We start from the raw sequence: 21514 nt of genomic DNA on the forward strand, positions 1-21514 counted from the left end.
TACAATTTCTATTTTCAAATTTCTTTTTTTTACGCAACCGTGCTAAATTAGCCAGTCGATCACTTAGTGATACTAGCATGTTTCATTTACGCAGCTAAGGTCCCTGTTATCCACCCTGAGAAGCCATATCTTTATTATGCATTTCTGAAACTCATTCTCGAATCAGACAAGACTTGATTTATTTAATCAGTGTGAATATAATCCACGCTTTGGTGTTTTATAAAAGGTTCATTTAATGGATAGAAAGAACAATTACGCAGAGAAAAGACGCTCAGGATCGAACAATGTTCATTCGTTCTGTTCCTACTGTGACTCCACAATGGAATATTCTGTTCTAGTAAAAAGGAATTTCCGTAATGTCAGTGTAAGTTCAGCAGCTGAATACTTTGTAATAAAGGAATTCCCACATCATGAGCTTCGTAAACTGCCAGAGAAAACATCTTTTGAAGCAACGAGTCTGAGAATTCTGGAAATAAGAAAGAAAAGCAACTGGATCAAAACTAAATCAAATTCTTGCAAAACGGATCTCAATTTACTTCTTTTAAGTTTTTTTTTTTGTTTTTGTTTTTTGAGAAGACCAAAATATAAAACCAACAAATCTCTCTTCTAACGTAATAGGGCGAGTAGTCGGTTGTTTTGTCGACGGTTGTTCGGAGCGAGCGCGAAAAAAACCCCGAAAATTGGAATAGAAATTGAAGCAATCCCAACCAGCATATATTTTTTGATAAATCAATGCGAATCATGATGCATCATTTCAAAGCAAACTAGCTTATTTCCTCAACAATTTGAGCGATTTTGAGCACGCAGGCGTTGAAGATGGCTCATTATAAATGATTGGTAAATTCCGTATGTTAGGTTGGCTAGGTCAGTTTTAACATTATAAATACATTCACACGGTATCACTTATTTTATATTTCGTCAAGCTGTTACAAGAATAAGAGTCTCCACAACACCAAAAATGTGAGAATTATTTGTCAAATTGAAGATGCTAAACGGAATCGGAATTGAATTGCAATGTTATGGAAGGTAAAAACTGCGAAATTATTTAAAATAGGAAAGAATTCTTAACCGCGTTTTTACTGACCGTTTCCCAGGACGATAAATTCTGGTAGGAATTTTGCGGCTGTCATAATCACGCCAGGTTCCGTTGAATTAAGACAATCCATGTACGTTTCCACAAACTTGTGAGCACTCCTGCCAAGATAAAAAAGTTAACGGTAAACATGTAAGTGTGGGAAAACACGTTACAAGAGCCACGTGCAAGAAAACCCAGTAACCGAAGGCAAGCATGGAGAATCATGTATCACTCACTCACTCACTTATCCTCATCGAGCTCATGGAGAATCATGTATAAATCTGAGAAAAGCGCGGGAAAACGCAATACAAGAGGCAATCGCGGGAAAACAGGTAACCTGTGGAAAGCGCGGGAAAACATGAAAACGGGGAAAAGCGCGGGATAACATGCAATCAGGAGAAAGCGCGGGAAAACATGTCACAGAATTATTGCTTAGAGTACACTTTTGAGGGAATGTTTTTAAAAAGATCAGTTAGTTTAAAATCAAAATAAACACATATCTTTAGAGAAACAATTGAAAACAGCGTTGCAAGGCAGTTCGATAACAGACTACATCAAGGGTCACAGAGTTCTGTCCAGTTTCCTTAAAGGTAAACCTACCCAGGATTTTGACGAATGTGACGCAATAGAAGAGTATGGGCCTGGGTCCTAAAGCTACTCGTTGCATCAGTGAGAAGTCGAACCAAATGAGGCTAAAAATAACAACAAAGTGGAAATTATGTCATTGAACATTATATCTTTAACGTAATAAAACCAAAAGAGTTTTAGTATAACACAAACACTCTTATTTCGAAACGCGTAAGCTTGGGACGTACCACAAAATGGTCTAGAATGTCCACTCTGCGCTTGGACGTTTCGTCCAGATCAACAAGAACTTTCGACACGTCTGTAATGCAAGAAAAAGAAGAATACAAGGTAGTCTGAATTTAAACTTTTCAAGTATTCTATCGATTGAAAATTAAGGACCATTCGTTTCTTACTAGGTAAGACGGGGCTGGGGGTGGGAGGAGGATGCGAAAAATACGGCTTCAAAAGGGAGAATAGTGGTAAATGAGGAGGCTCTCGAAATAATAATCTCAGGAGAATAGCACATTTGCACGATGTCGTCATTTGACTACAAATACCAGAATTCATTTCGCTTTTCCTTTATTATTTATATTTTGAATTCCCAGTGGGGTTTAAAACACAATTGCTCTAATTATAATGATAAAAAGACAAAGTGAAGGATTCTGGTGAAGAAATTATTCAACATGACACGAGCGTGGGACAAAGAAAAAATCTGAGTCCCCGACGGGAATCGAACCCATGGCCTCCCAGATACCGGTTGGGAGCTCTAACCACCTGAGCTACGAGAGACTCGTGGTGAGCTGGGCCATTTACTAGGTTGATATATGACACGCGTCCTGCATACTGCTAGGATCAGCAATGTCGAAATCATCAAATGTGTAGTAAATAATAAAGATGGTAAATTTCAAGCTCGGTGATAAATAGTGAAGAAATTATTCAACATGACACGAGCGTGGGACAAAGAAAAAATCTGAGTCCCCGACGGGAATTGAACCCATGGCCTCCCAGATACCGGTTGGGCGCTCTAACCATTCTGGTAGTTGTAGTCAAATGACGCCATCATGAAAATCTCCTATTTATATGCTTCATATGCTGATCACGAAACAAGAAATATTGCATTTACTGTACCTTCTACTGGTTGTCCAGGAGCAAGCCGCTGTACAAAAGGAGCGAGTTGTGCTGACGACCACGTGGTGTCCTCAGGTGGTGTAATAACGGACCGGGCGTTGGGTTGCGTACTTGAGGGAGCTCCTTCAGTTGCAGGGCCTTCAGTGGTGGTGTTTTGGGTCAAGGGATCATCAGAGTGTGGGGCCGAGGAAAGAGATATGGCGCTTACAACACATTGGAGGGAGGGGAGGGAGGGGAAATCTTGTAACAGTTCCCTGAGAACAAAAAAAAAATCAATTTACATAATTAGAAATGAACTTCAGATTAAAAAAGGTCATGAATCTCATCAGTTTAATTAAATAATCGAACAATTTCTCAAACCATCATCTTTGTTCTTCAAAACTTGCGATGAATCAACTAAAGTTGAGCGACTTTCGGATCACACAAAGAATTCCCAAATTTTTTGTTGTCCAATTGCAAAATTGCACAGTTGTTACGTCATTAAGGCGCTGTTGCCTAGCAACATCTCTGACGAATCTCCGCGGGCTCAAACTATTCTCGCAGAAGGGAATCTGACTGAAATGTTCCTCAACTGTACACAAGCGTAGCAAAGAGATTCAAAAATCACGGGCACGAGAATGAAGACAATCACACATCGAAGAAAACACAGAGCAGGTGACCTCACACTTTGTTTGAGTGATTTTTTTTTTTAGTTTGCGATTACTTGCTCTTGTTACTTACTGAAACAAGGGACCTCTCTTGTGGAGAGCTGAGAAAGCTTGGTCAGGACTTTCCGCACAGAAATGATGAAGAAATGGCATCAACTTTGTAACGACAGAAGCCAGCTCTTTAAAACGGAGACATTCAGCCTAGGAGAGAGAAAAAAACACATAAGAAACCACATGAAATTAAAACTTATTTTATTTCTGTCATTTTGGAGAACACTTAGATCACAGTTATTTGTTGAAATAATATACAAATTGAAAGCATGGAACATAAAAAACGTTTTGAGCTTCTGATAGCATATTCGTGAAAGAAAAAAATTCTTCGCTGCAACAAGATTTTAGACAAATTTCAAAGATATCTTGTCCAAAGTTGGAAACATGGGCCTAATGAGTTCATATTTGTTCCTACTAAAATTCCTTTTCCTCTCATCCTCGCGAACGGATAGTCATCCCCACTTCCTATATGGCGTTTCTGTCATTGTCATCATTTTTAACACCTTTTAAACTGATCCTAATATATTGAGCTACAATAGCTGTCCTTCTTACCTGAATAAGACCAAAATATGCGTCCAAAGTGTCCCGCAAACCTTCTTGAATGAGCTGTTAAAAATAAAAAGGACAAGGATGTGTCTTCTAAAAAATCTCAGTAACAAATTCATAAAAATAGGTCACAAAAAAATTGATAACACCCGCTAAACGCTCGACTTGAAAAAGAAAAACAGGCGGCCATTTCAAGCAATAAAAAACAATTCTTTTCTCGAGAAACGGTTGTGCTGCGTCGGCGGGCCAAGTGAAACACTTAGCCAACAGGCCATTTCCGAGTTACCCTTTGCCTCTATTTCAAAACGAGTCTATGTGCGAATCCATTCAAATGAAAGTGAATTTGATGTGCATGAAAATGGACCGGTAGGTAATAACTTATTTTCATGATGAATGGTTTCGGTCGTAGACTCGCTTTTTTTGAAAATTCAGAGGCAAAGGGAACTCGGAAATGGCCTATTGTCAACTTGAAATTGATAACGGTCAAATAACCGCCGCGATGAAGCTGACTCAGCTGATTACGACCAAATCACAGGAATTTATTCCCCCGAATGAGCGGCGGATAGGAAAGAGTTACAAACCTTGTCCTGTCTGAAGATATGCGGTCTTAGAAGATCCAACACTCCCAAGATGTGCGAGAACACAAGAATATGTTGCTGATTGGCGAACTCTCTGGACTTAAGGTGAACTCGGCCTCTAAGCTGTGCAGCTATCATGGGCAGGTGCCTAGAAAAGGACACCAGAAAAGGGCTTTGACTACAAGGACATTCTTTGATGTAACACTGTCAAACGTGTAATTACATGGTAGATGGTCTCACCGACAAACTGCTGTTTGTGCAGTAGCAGAGATATTCACCTGAAAAACTGTTATTTGTGCAGTATTTACCTGACAAACCTGTTGTTTGTGCGATAACAGTGATATTTACCTGAGTAGTAGCATGGGATGTTCACAAGCAAGCTTTTTCAGCAGCAGGCTGGTGTTGTAAGCTCGGTCTTCATACTCCTTACCCGGCTTAGATTCAGCCAGGCTTGTCAATACACGGTGGCACAGGACATCCAACTGAAATCAAATCAGTCAAAGTGATTACAGAGTCACAGGAGCCCCGTACAGCCAGCAACGTACCGTTAGTTCTTGTAACAGTTAAAGAATTAGGTGCTAAAAAATTAAGCGGGATGGGAAGGAAAGAAAGGTTAGGGAAGAGTTGAACGGGAGTGAAAATCTTCAGCCTGAGTGAGACCACAGCGCACGGACCAAACAGGAGAGAGACAGGCAAGAAAAGCCTGACCAAATCAGTCAATAAGTATTTTATCCCGTCGTTCTTTCCGAGTTTTCTATCAGAGAATAGCCTTAAGAGGCTCAGTGGAGTTCATTGTCACTCAGAAAATGAGGGTGAGTAATCGAGCTGTTTTAGTTGACAGAAAAATAATGGAAATTGAAACTCGCTATTTTAGGTAAGGACAAGAAGGAGATTAGCGACACAACAGTAACCATAGAGACCTGACAACGGCTTGACTGACTGATGGCACCGGAAGTGGTGAGGGACCGGAAGTCCTTAATAGATCGCATCACTCCTGGCTGGGCGAGATAAAGCTGAACAAGGAACTGCGCTGTTAGCCACTTGGACCATCTACGAAGGAAAACAATAACGATGAGATTTAATAGTGAAGCAACGATACATGATAACAAAAGAATAGCGTGTATTAAGTTACTGCAGTCGAATCCAAGGATGAAAACAAAAATTATGGAGCCTGCGGTTTGTGAAGCGAGGATTTTTTGCAAGTACGAACTCTTTTCGGGTTTCTTTGCAACTACTGAATGAATGAATGAATGAATGAATGAATGAATGAATGAATGAATGAATGAATGAATGAATGAATGAATGAATGAATGAATGAATGAATGAATGAATGAATGAATGAATGAATGAATGAATGAATGAATGAAAACTTTATTTAAGTGTCAAAGCTTTATAGCCTTACTTAATAACCCAGGGGTAGAGTGTTTTCACCGGAATCGCAAACTTCGTGGTTTTGAATCTCCTTGAAGCGGCAAAAGTTGCAGGAAAACCTGTTAGTTTTTCAGTTTCTCTTAAATTGTCTTGCCACAATTCACATTAAAAGTGTGTTCACTTGATTGTACGCTATCCAGATGATAAAAGATTTTTAAGACATGCGATACCTAGCACCCAGTCTGCAGTCGGTCAGCACATACAGCGGCACACATTATTTACCTTGTGTTGTTCAAAGCACAACTGACCGCAGATTGAAACCTCTTCTTATCACCATGGCAACACAGCGTGATCAGCTGAAGTCTTCTTCCTAACACTTTGGACGCAAACTGCTCAACATCCTCCCTGAAGGAATGAATAAACAAGGTTCAGTACTACACAGTCGAACACAGTCGAACAGTAAAATAAACATTTCTAACGTACTAAACAAGTCTTTGAATAACTAATCAGGCGTACGCGTTGCACAAGACATTGCAACGTAACAGGCTTGTCTGAATTTTAGCCGTCTTCCTCTGGTCGCTTACTCCCGAAAGAGATCAGCGAAGACAGCTGAAATTCAGGCTATAACGTGCCGTGCAACCGCAAAGTCGTTGCGTGACATGTTGTTACACTGCTTTTTGCAACTATGTTGCAACCCATCTCGTAACAATTTTGTTTTCGCCACTTTCGACAAATTTTCGAGAAAAATTGCACAAGAGGTAGCAGCGCGTAACAATCAATACCTCTGGAAAGAAGCCTACGCACATAGTAATTCCCAAAAGTCCAAAAAAAAAAATCAATACATTGTCAAACAGAGACAGATGATGACAATGAAGAGAATCATCAACTAGAAATACTTTCTTGATGTGCCATAAATTCTCAAAACTAAAGTTGAGAGACATGTTTGGTAATCAATGTAGAGAATTTATGGTTTAATCTGGCAACACTCATTGACATAGCATACCTAACTTCCTCCGACACACATAGATTTCCATCTTTGATCTCTTCAAGAAAGCGCTTGTAACTGGGGCCTAAACAAGAAAACAAAACAGTATTACATTCAGGTAAATGCTCTTTCATTTTAATTGTAATACGGTAAAATTCACGGCATACCTTTCTTTAGACACCAGTCTTCTACACTAGAAGAAAGCTCCGACAAAATGAAACTAGTCAGTGAGGAGATCTGGGTTGGACTCAAGTCAAGAACTGGCTTTTCGTAAACCGCCTGCGAGAAAACAAAAACCAGTAAGGAAAAACAACGGGAAGCAAAATAAGAATAACAAAATAACAAAAGAGTTAACGCTGGAGATGAGATGACCCATTCTCGTCCCCATAGCCCTTTCGTTTCTCTTAGCCGGCTTGGCACGAGAAAACAGAGGGCTCTGGGGACATAGGATTTTTGAATTAATTCGAATTTTTTTGATTGTTGGCTGTTTGGAACAAAGAATTCCTAAACGGAAGTCAAAAACATAACGACTCTCTCATACATTCTTTTGAAACGTCATGACTGCATACATGAAGACCGGAAGTCCTAGAATCTAGGACTGGAAATTCTCTGTCCCCAGAGCCCTTCGTTTTCTCGTGCCAAGGCTCAGCCGGCTAAGAGAAACGAAAGGGCTATGGGGACGAGAATGGAGATAACCCAAAAACAGCACTCAGTCAATTGTCAATTTATAGTTTAACATGCCGGAGTAAAACGACATAACTGTATACATAATAAACAAGTTTGACTTACCGAATTTGTGCCTTGGCTGCCTACAGCCGTGGACTTTTGATCTCTGCCTTGCCAAAGTCGTGGACTGTGGAAACAAGTCCACACAAAGTCTAAAGCTGCTGTCGGATCAAGTCTGGAGGAAAGAAAAATAATGCGTTAATAAAGAAGCAGTTATTTCAAGGGGCTAAGTAACGGTATTTTAGGTATTCTATTTATTATCATTAATTAACAGCTTTAAAGTTCAAAATTGGCAGAGCAAAATTCTTTTACAGTTACATGTATTGGCAAAATCACGGCCACATAAAAAACAAGGATGATTTCCGAGCATTGTAAATGACACTTTCATACAGATTGAGATAAACTTGAAAACAGTCGGGCCGACGTTTTTCAAGTTTACCCGAACACAATCCGTTTTAATCTTCTGGAATCTTGCCCATCCATGCCCCTCTTTGGGCTTTCTGTGTTCCTTCTGACCTCTTCTACAGTTTTAAGCCGTTATTGTGATACTTCAGTTAATTCTATGACCAGTTGTTAGGTGCCTAAATTGCCTAAAATTGCGTGGCATGGCGCCTTTAATTAAAGAAAAGAAGTGTGAGTTTCCTGACTGACCTGTTTTCTCCTATGTCATGTCCCAGCAGCCAATCCAAGCAGTCTTGCAGCGTTTCCCAGCATGCCTGGTGAGTTAGCGAACCCAGTAGATAGGTGGACGGCGAGCGCTCTTCGTGACTAGTCAGCGACCTGTCCCAACTGGGCATGCTCGCTCTGTCCCGGAACAGAAGCTGCCGTTGTAATAGTGGATGGACTTGAACAACTTCCGGATCAACGATCTCGTACCAGTCCACTAACAGACCGCTCACCAAGTGATCCATGCCTTCGGACTCTTCCAACAATTTAACGAGGAATTCTGAACATGTCTTCAAGGGGAGAGACTGCTGGGGAGTCCATACCGCCGTAGCAGCTTCAGAATCTTGCCTGCTTCTTCCAGAGATAAGTGATGTGGTGATGGCCTTAATGAAGTCCTCAAACAGCGGAGAGTTTGCCTTTTTGAGTTTCAAACAAGCTATATTGAGAAGGAAAAGAAGGTTAAATCGTGCAAGAAAGCCTGCAAAATAATTTGCCTTGTTCTTGCAGAGAAGCCCATGGTCCCTGAATCACACAAAAGAACGAACGACGGAAAGCAAAAGCAGGAAATGAGGTGTTCTTCTTAAAGGAGCAAGGTCACGGTATTCAAAGTTATTTTGATGATTACATTCAAAGTGAAGAAAACCTCAAATGATGGTTTTACAACTTACAGCAACAGCAACGGAGTATAAAAAAAAAGCCGAAAATAAACAAGGATGGTTTCGACTGACCAAGATTAAGACTACCTACGATCGACAAACTTGAAAAAACTTGCCAATTTTTTCAAGATGCGTTGTCTTTGACGTAGCTGCTTTAACGAAAACGAAATGCTTTCGAGGACGGTGTCTATCAAGAGAGGATCAGTCTCTTTTGTGTAAATTTATGAAAGAAGTTCAAGACTATATAGAGACATGGCAAATTCACAGCCTTGATAGTTTGGTCATTTCACGTTATTTGCAAAGGACAGCTAAAAAAATTCCCAAGCCATTGCACTGATTAGCTCTGAGCTTTCGAGCTTTTCTGTTCTAACCTTTCACTGCGACCTCCACCTTGATGGACTCTGGTTTCACCGTGCGATCTTTACATGCCGACAGGAATCTTCTGACTAGAGAAACATAATCAGCGCTCTCATCTGACGCGATCTGCTCAAGAATATTGCTGCCTGATAAAGTACGAAACAGAAAACAGTAATTAAAATGGGCCATTTTCATTTGTTTAGCGTTACGCAGACACCAGAAGTTTATTTAAGAACGGATATGTACTTGACGTAAACCCAAAATTAATGGTTTGATTTTGTAGGACAGAACTCGAAATATGACAGAAATCCATTAAAAACTGAGTGAGGATGACTAACTATGGCGAGAATGGAAATGGATTGCTTACAACATGGGCAAATTTGTAACTGTGGGGTAGAACTTAGTTCATACTTCTAATTTTGTACAGATTTCTTTGAAATTTAAACGACATGCCATCGGCTACATCGACACCACCATTAGGCTTTGCAGCCGCTTTTCAGGAAAATGAGCCCGCACTCTTCCTCGGGAGGAACGAAGACCGGACTCGTTAGAGCGGCAAGGAATCGAGCCTACACCACCATTTAAACAGTTTCAACTGCCAAAAAACATTTCTTGCTGAAAATCTCCACCTCGCTTTGGGTATTTTGAGCCATTTCAGTTCCTCCCACAGAAACGAGACTGATAATACTAGGGAAAACAATTAAATGTGTATTCTTGCCTGATTGTGTCTTTTCTGTGATTCCCAGCTGTTTCTTGTACTGTGAAATAGCAACACTTAATGGCCCACCTACAGGGAAACAAACAAAGCAATATTATGAATGAATTGATCTTTGAGACCTAAGGATTAATCAGGATAAGGTTTAATCAGGATTTTCGCTGTGAAATCTCTTGCATTGCAACTGCTAATAAAACTGACATACCTTTCAGTGGGTGGCTCGATAGTTTACTGATGGTCTTAAGAAAACTACAATCTATCCCTTTCCTCTCCAGTGCCATCTGCAAATCAACAGGAAAAACTTGTCATGACATCGAGTAACACGCATCAGAAAGACAGAGCCAAAGGCTAACTTGACATGTACCTGTCTGGACCTCAAAAGTCTTAGAAGAGAACACGAGAGTGCAGCCTTGTTGAACATGCCATCCAACAGTCTTTGACTATCACTGGAATCTAATACCTACAAAGAGAGTTCAAAATGACTTTCATAAGACTCAAACAAAAGCAGTAACAATCATAAAACACTTGTAATTGGAAAAAGCGCGGGAAAATATGTTATGTGTAATGTAGAAATCTCTCCAGTAAAAAGCGCAGGAAAACATGTCGCCGATGGAAAGCGCAGAAAAAAAATTAAACGGCAGAAAGCGCGGGAAAACATGCCATCGCCGGTCAAAGCGCGCGAAAATATGAAACCGAAAGAAAGCGCGGGAAATTATGTAGCCGATGGAAAGCGAGAAAACAAGATACCAGAAGCGCAGTTTTCACTGAGAGAAAAATAAAATGTTAAAATACCTTATTGAACTTTTGCATGATATGTTCTGCGAGTGAGTCCTGTGAAATCTCCCCACGATTTGCACTGATGACTTCCTTGGTCAAAAGCTGCAGGAGACAAAAATTAGAAAAAGGGGTTCCAGTGAATTTAATACTAAAACTTGTTCGAAAGTTTGTTGTAAACGATGTATTCAATGAATTCTCCCATTCAACATTCCAACTTGCCATCCTCACCTTTTGTACTCGGGTTTCAATGCTCTTCTGATCTTCTGCCGCAACGGACTGTGGTGACAAGAAAATCTGCAAAAGTGAACAAAAATGACTTTGTCGAACTCTGTCCAAAAACACCTATCAACTATCTCCCTAACTGGAAAATTTAGCTAACTACATCTTGAGATGATGTTGTGCAGTTAAACGTGTGGAATGAGATTAAAATCGCAATACTGGTAGTCGATGATAGCTGTAGAGACCTCTCGTCCAGCTATCGTCTCTCAACTCTTGTCGATTACCAATTATTAGTTTTTTTATTTTTAACATTTTTATCTTGTTCCTCATTTTTATTGTCCCAGGACCCCAATGGATACCAGCCTCGTTGCTGAATTTGCCACCCTGGTTAAATAAAGTTTCCTTACCTTACCATACCTTACCGTCGTCGTGTGACCCCCCCCCCCCCCCCCCTTAACGTCAACATCTCGAACAGACCATCACACCTATAACACTCTGAAAATCTAATTTCTTCCTTAGTCTCTTATTTAAAACAGCTTTTGATTTCGAGAAAAACGCTGATAACAGGACGTAGCTTAGCTGAAGTTTGACATCATACATCCTCCTAATAACTACACAGGACTGACTTAATTTACCGTGAGCGCGCGTATTAACGACCTTCCATCTCCAGTCTTACCTTAAATATTGCAGCAGCCAACTGTTCATTTGTTTCCGATTCGTCGACACTAGAAATATAACAAATAAAATTATGTTACGTGTCTGAAACGGTTTTAGAAAGCAAAGAGTCCAGGCTGTTTCCAACCTTTTGGAAACAGTAAAGATTATTCAAAGTCAATCGTTCATTGGAGGTTAGCTAGTCAGTACCATTTGTTTTACCTGTAATGTAAAGCATTTCATTTTTGTAGATTAAAATTAGTTGCTTTGTGGAATTAGGTATTTCTAAGTTACGTTTATACGAAGTACGTTCATATGAAGTCAAACCTCATTGATTCCTCGTGAGCACGTGACAACTGTGGCACAGAAGCCAAAGGTAGCGGCGTGATGCCGCCATCAAGAGCTGCCAAATTACTACCTGTACATGAAAGATGATAATACGGATCAATAGTGCACGACTCCAATCCTAACAGGTAACTGCAATGAAGGCAAATTTGTTTTCATGTATGGTAACACAAACTTCCATTGGAGGCAAGCGTGGTTTAGTGGTATGGCATTGGACTTGTAATCTAGAGGTCCCGGGTTCGAGTCCTCCTCCCTGCCATTAGATAGATTTGTGTTTGGTCGTCCCGAATTTAACTCCTCCGCGCTTTGTAAATAGCCAACTGGTCAGCCTCCTGTCAGTTGGGGTTTTTAACAAATTTCTGTTTTACAGTTTGCAATATTTTTTGCTTAATATTTAGAGCGTCCACAATTGGCACAACAGTTATAAATACATTGACACTCAAATAAAGTGAATTATTTATTTATTTTTCATACAAAAATAAAAAGACAAGTTATACTCGAAAAAAAAGACAGAGAAACACCCAGAATTACCAAGCTATTGTTATGCACCAGTCAATATAAACCCCCGCACCCCCCCGGCCGGGACATAGCGGGGCATTAGCGGGGAATTTGAAGTGATTTGACGACACTGAGAGGCACGGCTACCGGGGCTTTTGAAAGCTTTTGAACTTTGTACTAAATCAGCCGGGGCATGGAGCGGGGCATTTTCCTCTGACAGCGGAAAGACTGGCACGATAATTTTTAGTGATAGTATAATGTTAGCCGCTGGTTGCTAAATGTTAGCCTTCAGTCTGCTAACGGAGGATTTCATTATTGCTCTCTAGAGCCGTTTCAGTGATGATCTTTATGCCATTGTGTGTGGTTCTTTGTTAGCCGTGCGAGAGTAGTGTTCCGCATAATGAAGAAGGGCTTCATTTCGTATATATTGCACAGCGTGCGTTTGTCTCTAGCATAGATTTTTTTGCGATCAAGATAATCTCGTGCAACACAGCGGAACGGGGCTCTGTCAAAAAAGGTCACAAGTGATAGTATAAAATGTGACAGGCCAAACACGACTCCCGCTGGTTGCTAAATGTTAGCCTTCGGTCTGCTAACGGAGGATTTCATTATTGCTCTCTAGAGCCGTTTATGCCATTGTGTTTGCTAGCTCTGTGGCATATTTTGTTAGGTTTATCAGCGATGGCTGTGGAAAGTGAATGAATGTCGATCTGTATCACCATTTTTACTATTTTTAATAAACGTTCTTGTTGTGTACAGTATCTTTGTTTGTTTTTTTATTTTTTAAATCCATTGGCTATAAATTATTAAGCTGACGCTATTTCCGAAAGGACCGGGGCACTTGGGCGGGGGTATTTATTCCCATTAGAACATAAAAACTGCCACAGGGTGCGGGGCGTTAAACAACTTTTGATGTAAGTTCCTGTCAAATGCCCCGCTATGTCCCGGCCGGGGGGTGCGGGGGTTTATATTGACTGGTGCATTAATGGCTTGTCCTTCATAAGTAAAGCAAACTCTCCTAACCATCATTGCAAGAAATGTATGGAGACCTGTAAGGAGAATCTACATGTTGATGATAGATGACTCACCGTCTTTCTTTTCTGGTGGTTCCTCGGTCAGTAAACAGCAAAACATATCTCCACCCACAGCGCCACGGAGCTGTTGAACTTCAACAAGCTGCACCATATAACCTGGTAAATAACATGAATGTTGACTGTTGTTAACAAATAGGAGTTTGTAAGGCACGCGAAATACTGTTTTCACCAATATTTGAATAAAAGAACATTTATGGCTAGTACAAACGTAAGGTATACTGTCAGTCATTCAGATCTTGAACTAACACAGTAATATTCCAACCTTTATCCAGTACAGCCTCCTCTATCCCCACAGGGTCCTCCTGCGAAGCTTTGTCCAACTGTTGAAGGAGTTTGCTGACGGGAAAAATGAGAGCAATTACACGAATGCAAAGCTTGAGGTAAAGGTTACTGCTAACCACATAATTGTACTGAGAAGCAAATTATACCTATGCTATACTGAATGTACTATGCTTGTACATGTAATTATGCTCGAGGAAATAGGTGCCTTGATTCAAATACAGGCTAGTCTTCAGGGTCGTGCTTGTGCGCAAAAACACTTTCGCTTTCCTGGCGCAAGGGCAAAAATATTATTGAGGTAGGTCCAGCAATTTCATTACTGAAAAACTACGCTTGCATGATTTTAACATTTTATTACCTCATACTGTTCACTGGAATTCCAAATGACTGAGCAAACAAAACTAGTTGAGAAGGCATCAAGTCATTCAACGCTGAAAGAAAAAACCAACAACAACAACAATTAATACGGGATGGACTTTCATCATTTGCGGTGCGGGCTTTCAACAACTGTTAAAAACTAAATTTAATAGCCGCTAAATCTTGTTTAGAAAAAATCGCTTTAATTAGTAGCCGCTAACAATAGTAACCTGAAGGTAATTGTTAAAAACATCTTACCAGCATCGACCACTCGGGAGACCTGAGACCTGATCATGCGCAGTCTGAGCCACTCTTGCAGCAGTATGGCCTCCTCTCCTGTATCAGTCAGGTAAACCTTCACTTGTCCATGCTCAGGGCACCAGGCATTGAGTAGAGCGGTGTAGAGATCAGTATCTCCTGCCACGACAAAAAATAATCTCAAGTAAAACATTCGATTAGGATTAGCTAGATAATAGATAAAAATTGGGAATTCTTTTTGGGGTCATCACATAAGATGGACTGTTATGCTTGGGATTACAATACAGAAGGTAATAATGCTTGTAATTTATACGCCCGGAGAATGGGTTGTGGGTGAGTCTCAGACTTCAGTCAACTACCTTTTTCTGCTCAATAGAATTCTTATGCTTGCATAACTGTAGATTTCCGAAATTATTCCTGCATAGTGTCGTTGTAGCTGAATTCAGTCCTGATAATAGTAGACTATTGATGACTCGTGATATTCCCGTCATCATATGGACATTTTAGGTAATATAACAGCGTTATTGACTGACCTTGCGGTTCGCCATAAGTCAGTAACACAATCATGGCATGGATAACCAACACGTGTAAAGTGGCCGCCTTCCCGGCATACTCCGTGTCCTTAGACCACTGCACGAACAACTGATCCTGTGTTTCCTGCTACAATGGTGCAAAGATAAAACAAAATGGGAATGTCACCTACTAAAGTCAAACCCGCATTAATGATCCCAGAAATTACACCACTCAGTAGCTGTGAAAAGTACCTTTTTTTGGCGGCCAAATCTATTGAGCGGAGGTGGTCATCTTTTACATAACAGGGCTCAAAATAACGGCCGGTCAACGGACAATGTCCGGCCAAAATGACGACTTGTCCGGACAAAATTTTGATTCGGCAGTCATTTTGACCGGTCACGTACACGGCTTTCTCGTTAATCTCTTGGCAGTCTTGAAGAAAGAGAACTTTTAAAAGAGGGCATCTTTTAGGAAGCTCGATGAACAACGAGTCCGAGCATATTAATAAAGACCAGTAAAGTGCTTACAACCAAGATCGCCTCCACCCGTAAGTCGTTAACTAATGTAAAACTATGCAGAGTAACATAACATTACGGCTACTGAGCATTTTATTTTATGTAGAGTAGAACGCAGAAGAAATGGAAATTCAAAAAGCGAACATAATAAAATGACATTTTTAGCGATCAAAACATTAAAGCTTAAGCCTTATACTCTTTAACAACGAGTGTTTTAGCTTATGAGGTGAAATTTTTGGCAGAATAGGCTATTGATTCAAAGTAAATACTCAATATTTTGACCGGTCAAAAACGAGACATGACCGAGCAAAAATTGATTTGGCCGGTCAACATGACCAGTCAGTATCCAAAAATTATTTTGAGCCCTGCATAATTCCCAACAAGCGTAGAATGTTTTTGTAACCTGTGTTTCACCGTCACTTTTAACGATAAAGTTTCTTCACTTCCTAATGGCTTCCTGCCATTTGCCGAGTACTTATCTTTATTTTTGTACTTCCTATGACCTAGATTTTAATAAACATTTGACTTAACTTGCTTAAAATGGACGGCAGTGTTCCTTCAACACTAATGAAATAATTATATTTTATTACAGACCGTTTTATTGTCAGTGGTGTTGCATTTGGTGAAGTTACTTGTTTTATCTGTACTACAGCGGCCATTTTTGTCTGCACTACTCACCCAAGAGAAGTTTCCTTCCTGCATATCAATGGCTTGTTGTAAAGCAATAGTGTACAGTCTTAACAATGCTTGGTAAGTCTCCTGTCCAGTCAACCCCTTGTCAAGAACTGGAGTCATGATGGTGGGTCGCTCGATTATCAACTGTGCAACGTCCTGAGAAAAAGCGAAAAGAAAAAATATATTCACTGTAACTCACGCACGAGAAGCATGCACAGGGAAGCAACGTGGTTATACAAAGCTAAGGTATTAAAGTCTCTCCTTGCATTGTATTGTGCTAGGAACGCAGAAAACACTTTACATAACAGATTCAAATTTGAGTTAACTCCGACACTTACGCCGAGTGACTCCTGCAAAGTACTCACAAACACGAGATAAAAGAAGAAAAGCACAAAATAAGGAAATTAAATAACTGATTGTACATGTTATACTCACAATAACTGTTGCTAGAAACTCTTCTTCGCCACTGTCAGTAGCATGGTCAGCAAGAAACATCAGATATGCTTGTGCTCTCTCAGGGATAATTTCAACTTGGCATGACTAGGCAAAAAAACAAAACACAATTAGACTACCCGTGTAGTCATTTGTGACCGTGCACGAGAAAACGTACCTTAAAGTTATCCGTTAAATGGGCAATACCGTTAAGCATCTGTTAGTAATCCGTTAGTAGCTTTCTCAAAAAGGTTAGAGGCTTTAACCTTACTGTTAGCCGTTAAAGTGAGACTGTTAGAACGGACAGTGAAACGGCTAACAAAGATTCGTATCCGTTAGAACGAGTAGCAGAGCTGTTAGAAAAAATTAGCATCCTTTAAACGGGTAATGTAGCTGTTAGACATCCGTTAGAATGGTATGGCAAGAGTTAAAATGACACTCTTTTTTAGAATGTATATTGTCTTGTCTTATCATCTCCCCCATTGAACTCAACAGAACCTCAGCTCAAATTAATTTGCAATACAAACTCACCTGTCTCAAGGCAAAGCAACAAGTTGCTCTCACAGTTTCAAAGTGCGGCAAACTTGGCAAATTCACCAACAGCCATTTGTATGTCTTCGATACCGCGCTGCCTGCATGGAACGTGGGGGAGAACAGTTCTTCCATTGTGGTTACCATGGCACTACCCTCCAGTTCCTCCTCACACACCACGGTCACATGACTGTCCAGTTGAACTGCCTCTTGGGATAGTACTAGTTCCAGACCCTGGGAAAATGGTTCAAACAAATTAGTTCCCGTACTTAATACAAGAAAAGAAAAATAAAACATGAAAGATGGCACCAAATTGGGTCAATACAATACAGTGGCACCCCTCGGTATAACAAGCGATATTCTTCAGCCCGGCTTAAGTTAACAACCGTAAAATGTATAGAGCATTTTCACGTGACGTCATGGCGGCCATATTGGTGTACCAAGCCAATCCTGTGAGATCTGAAGTCTTATCATATGTCAACGCTTCTTTTTGTTCCAATTAATTTGCATAGATGCTGGCCAAGTTAGTAGAAACGCTCTATTGGAACAGAACCCTGGTATAATGAACTCCCACATTAAGGACCACATTTTGCCATCCTCTAGGCACTTGGTTAAACCGGGATTTTTAGTTTATATATCATAAATAACAATCCACCTTGACATAAATTATAATGCACATAACATAAATTATAATGTACCTTGACATAAATTAACATAAATTATAATGTACCTTAACAGCTGAATCTCTCTCTGCTGTTTGCACGGAGGAAAGTCTTCTCATGAAGTATTCCAACACTTCTCCTGTGGACTCAGCATCAGCTTCATTACCAAACAACAGCGATCTCAGTCGTCCCAGCACATGTCGCTGTATATCCTAAACAAACATCACAGGTTTATTATTAATATATCTACAGTTGCTGGCATATAGACGACATCTTCAAACATTATCATCTAAAATGGCAGTGGATCAACGTTTGTCTGATCGTTTCAGCTGCCACCAGCATTTTTTTGGATTCGCACAGTCGTGTAAACGGGCGTGAAGTTTAATAACTGGCTTTACCGGTAAGTGCGTAAAATAAAATTGCGTCTCAGAGAAGTTTAATGCGGTTCAACTTTTCCCGCAGATACAGGACTTCCAAACATAATCTCTATTTTAATTTAGCACGCAAAGTCAGTTAAATTTACGCCCGTTGACGTACGTAAAATTACGCAAGAGTGGAAATCTACCTTTTCTGTAGACGCGAGACGCCCATTACAGCATACCTTTTATTCATTTCATTTTTCGCACGTAAATCTAGTTAAATTCACGCCCGTTAGCGTACGTAAAATTAAATTACGCGAAAGTGGAAATCCGTCTTTAAAAAAAATGTTTGATTGTTTAGCTAGTTCATTCAACATGGTATTGGATAAAAAATGCTTCGTCATTTGGTCTATCCTGGGTACCAGAGAATTTTCCTGGTACGCGGTGGATTATTCTAAAGACATGACCAATACCGGAAGCCACGCAAGAAAAAACTCTGGCACCTAGGGTACATTTGGCCAGGGCCTAAATTATGATCAAGTACTACTACTCACAACTCTCTTATCCTGCAGTTCCTTGCTTGAACCTTCATTTTCTTCTTTGCCATTGTCACCAGTCTTTTCCAGCAGCAAAAACTCACACAGGCATTGTACAGGTAACACATCCAGTGATCCCTCAGATGAGTGAACGAGTTCTGCCAACCATGGCATACTCTGGGATGCTCCCTAAAAAAAAAAAACAGAAAAACAATTTTGAGGGAAGCACAAGAAGGCGAAAAAGGCTTTGTTTAAGATGCAATAAACTGGAGCCTTGTCGCATAACCAATCTTAAAAGTATGGTAAAAGTTTGTAACCTACATGTATAACTGTACTTATATGGTTTTTATTTCAAATGATGGTAACAAGGGTAACAAGAGAATAAACTTGCAGAATTTTACAAAAGTACAATTTAAGCATTCTTTAGCTACCTGACTTCTACTTATGAACAGTGTAAATTTAAAAATAAAATTTATGGTAATTTTTTTTTTTTTTTTTTTTTTTTTTTTTTTTTTTCTTGTTTTTTTTATTAAAATTTTTATTTTTTTTTTTTTTTTTTTTTTTTTTTTTTTTTTTTTTTTTTAAAAAAAAGCTGTAAATTATTTCATATTTATTGCAGAAATCCTTATCTCTGTCGGTAACAACATACACAAACATTTCCAGGGTAAATTGGCCTTTTCAAACATGGTACAAACATTCACTATGCTGGATGGCAAGCTTTGTTATAATAATGCACTGGGACATCAAAAACAAAGAAACGCAAAGCTTGACTTGTTTAAGTTCGCTGTTTTTGGAAGCATCGCATTCTTTTGCCATCCAAAAGGCAGATTTTGTACCATGTGGCCGTTTATGCAAAGGGCCCTTTTTGCCTTGGTAGTTTTATTTATCTTAAACAGGCCCAAGGAAATGCATGAATCACAGATCCTTACCTGTCTCTGAATAATTTCCAACAGGAAGTCAGGTGAGCGACTGCGGCACAGCATCTGACCCAGTTTGAGACTCTTGTTTGTTGCTTTCAGCTGATCAATGACACTCTGAGGGGGACGTCGTGCAGGGCCGCTAAGGAGAAAGACATCATCAAGTTTTAATTATATGCACAAGTATCATAAATGTTTAAATTCTTGTCTAAGTAAGATAAATCCTAAAACCCACCGTAAATGATGTAATAAACGCCCACTCTCAAATAAACACCTCACATCCAATAGACTCCCCCCCCCCCCCCCGCGAGGTGTAAAGTTTGTATTAGATGCTCCTGTCTAATAAATGCCCCGTTTCTAATAGACCCCACCCCACCCCATCAACATCGAAGAGGCCAACGATGCAAACATGGGGACCTCATTGATGATGAAGACATTGATATCAAACTCTGAACCGCATCTCTAGGCTTTGCTTTAGTCCAGATAAGATTAGTCTCCTACTCAAAAACTCTGTTTTCTATCTAACTCTGCGAGCAAACTATGCGTCTTATTTGTTTTGTTGAGGTTGTTACCGGCAGTCAAAGTGAAATAAACGCCTCTCTCTAATAAACGCCTCATATCTATTTAAGCCCCCCCCCCCCCCCCCCCCCACCCAGGACCCCTAAAATTTATTAGTAGAACTCAGCTGGCTGACCGATCTGACCCCACTGCCGAAGACAGCGGGCGAGCCAGCGACGATGTCCAGTGACAAATGTTGTGGACTGCAATCCAGAGTTCCACAGACCCCGATGAGCGAAGTCACCGGCGCGCCGTGACTGCCAGAAGGGCAGTAGTCTAATTGTTAAATAGAAATCCCGAGCGTTTATTAGTCAAGCTCACAGTTTCCTTTTTTCTCCTTTTGTGATATTGACGATAGTGAAAAGATGGTGTGAAAGAAAATGTACAATCAGATATGGTGACCCTGGATTTACTGTGAAGCACACACAAGGAGATCACAGATGGTGCAGCTCAGTAAGCACTGGCTCCCCAACAGTGTGGCATAGGTTTGATTTGGGCCGGTAGTCATATGTGGGTTGTGTTTGTTGTTGTTTCTTGTCTTGGCCCCAGGGATTTTCTCTGGGTTTCCTTATTTTCTCCCTCCACAAAAAAACAAACTTCCAAATTCCAGGACAATCAAGGGATCGCTTACTGTTTGTAAGGCTGAAAAGTAGGCTTACATCTTACTGTGCAATGAAACATGCTAATTACCAAATCGCTGATGTTGTGTTCTAAAACAAATGATCAGAGTCGACTTACACAGGATCCATGCTAATCAGCTGACTCAGTAACAAACTGTTACTTTCAGTGATAGTTACTTTAGTCGTGGCGGCCGCCAGGTGTGACTCAAATAATAGGATTTCTTCCTTCTCAGCTTGTGCCAGCTACAAAACATGTAAATGAGGAGGAAACAAAAGTATTGCTTTACTAAAAAGGTGAAGCTCTCGATATCATACAATACTTAATATATGCAGTAGCTGAAGCTGCCATTATTCAAGTAACGTTGAAACCAGCAAAGACTTACAAAAACCACAATTTTAACGTTTTTCATTCCAAATTTGACTGAAACACAGTTATTCGATTCTTAAACTACAGAATGCAGTATTCCTGTTTCATAAGAAAAGCATTGGCTTGAAACTAAATTGAATGCTTCATGTGATCTGATACATGATTAAGTTGTTGTGCAGTACCTGCAACTCCTGAGCGAGTATTTCATCTTTTTCTTCACTTGTTACAGCAGCAGTTGGTGGTGGAAATGTGAAGTTGCTATAAAGAACAAACAACACAA

At 40.1% G+C, this 21514-nt stretch overlaps 1 protein-coding gene across 1 annotated transcript in view; it reads right to left on the reverse strand.

Moving 5' to 3' along the window:
- Positions 1-100: 100 nt before the first annotated feature.
- Positions 101-21514, reverse strand: part of LOC144633560 (integrator complex subunit 1-like) — a 27401-nt gene continuing 5987 nt past the window's right edge. The window contains exons 11-46 of the mRNA XM_078492407.1: positions 21417-21492; positions 20986-21110; positions 19702-19831; positions 18791-18961; positions 17946-18089; positions 17216-17449; positions 16688-16792; positions 16256-16408; positions 15083-15209; positions 14550-14708; positions 14293-14365; positions 13918-13991; positions 13650-13751; positions 12046-12136; positions 11741-11789; positions 11074-11139; positions 10861-10947; positions 10433-10528; positions 10274-10349; positions 10072-10140; positions 9368-9499; positions 8326-8776; positions 7738-7849; positions 7116-7227; positions 6967-7033; positions 6246-6368; positions 5513-5642; positions 4941-5074; positions 4596-4740; positions 4021-4074; positions 3491-3618; positions 2771-3024; positions 1891-1961; positions 1676-1767; positions 1085-1194; positions 101-466 (exon numbers count right to left, since the gene is read on the reverse strand). Coding sequence (XP_078348533.1) covers positions 360-466; positions 1085-1194; positions 1676-1767; positions 1891-1961; positions 2771-3024; positions 3491-3618; positions 4021-4074; positions 4596-4740; positions 4941-5074; positions 5513-5642; positions 6246-6368; positions 6967-7033; positions 7116-7227; positions 7738-7849; positions 8326-8776; positions 9368-9499; positions 10072-10140; positions 10274-10349; positions 10433-10528; positions 10861-10947; positions 11074-11139; positions 11741-11789; positions 12046-12136; positions 13650-13751; positions 13918-13991; positions 14293-14365; positions 14550-14708; positions 15083-15209; positions 16256-16408; positions 16688-16792; positions 17216-17449; positions 17946-18089; positions 18791-18961; positions 19702-19831; positions 20986-21110; positions 21417-21492 — 4429 coding nt within the window. The 3' untranslated portion in view covers positions 101-359. The remainder of the gene's footprint in view (positions 467-1084; positions 1195-1675; positions 1768-1890; positions 1962-2770; positions 3025-3490; positions 3619-4020; positions 4075-4595; positions 4741-4940; positions 5075-5512; positions 5643-6245; positions 6369-6966; positions 7034-7115; positions 7228-7737; positions 7850-8325; positions 8777-9367; positions 9500-10071; positions 10141-10273; positions 10350-10432; positions 10529-10860; positions 10948-11073; positions 11140-11740; positions 11790-12045; positions 12137-13649; positions 13752-13917; positions 13992-14292; positions 14366-14549; positions 14709-15082; positions 15210-16255; positions 16409-16687; positions 16793-17215; positions 17450-17945; positions 18090-18790; positions 18962-19701; positions 19832-20985; positions 21111-21416; positions 21493-21514) is intronic.

Source organism: Oculina patagonica, chromosome 12 (genome assembly GCF_052425735.1).
Source record: "Oculina patagonica isolate OP01 chromosome 12, crgOcupat, whole genome shotgun sequence".
Lineage (NCBI taxonomy): Eukaryota > Metazoa > Cnidaria > Anthozoa > Scleractinia > Oculinidae > Oculina > Oculina patagonica.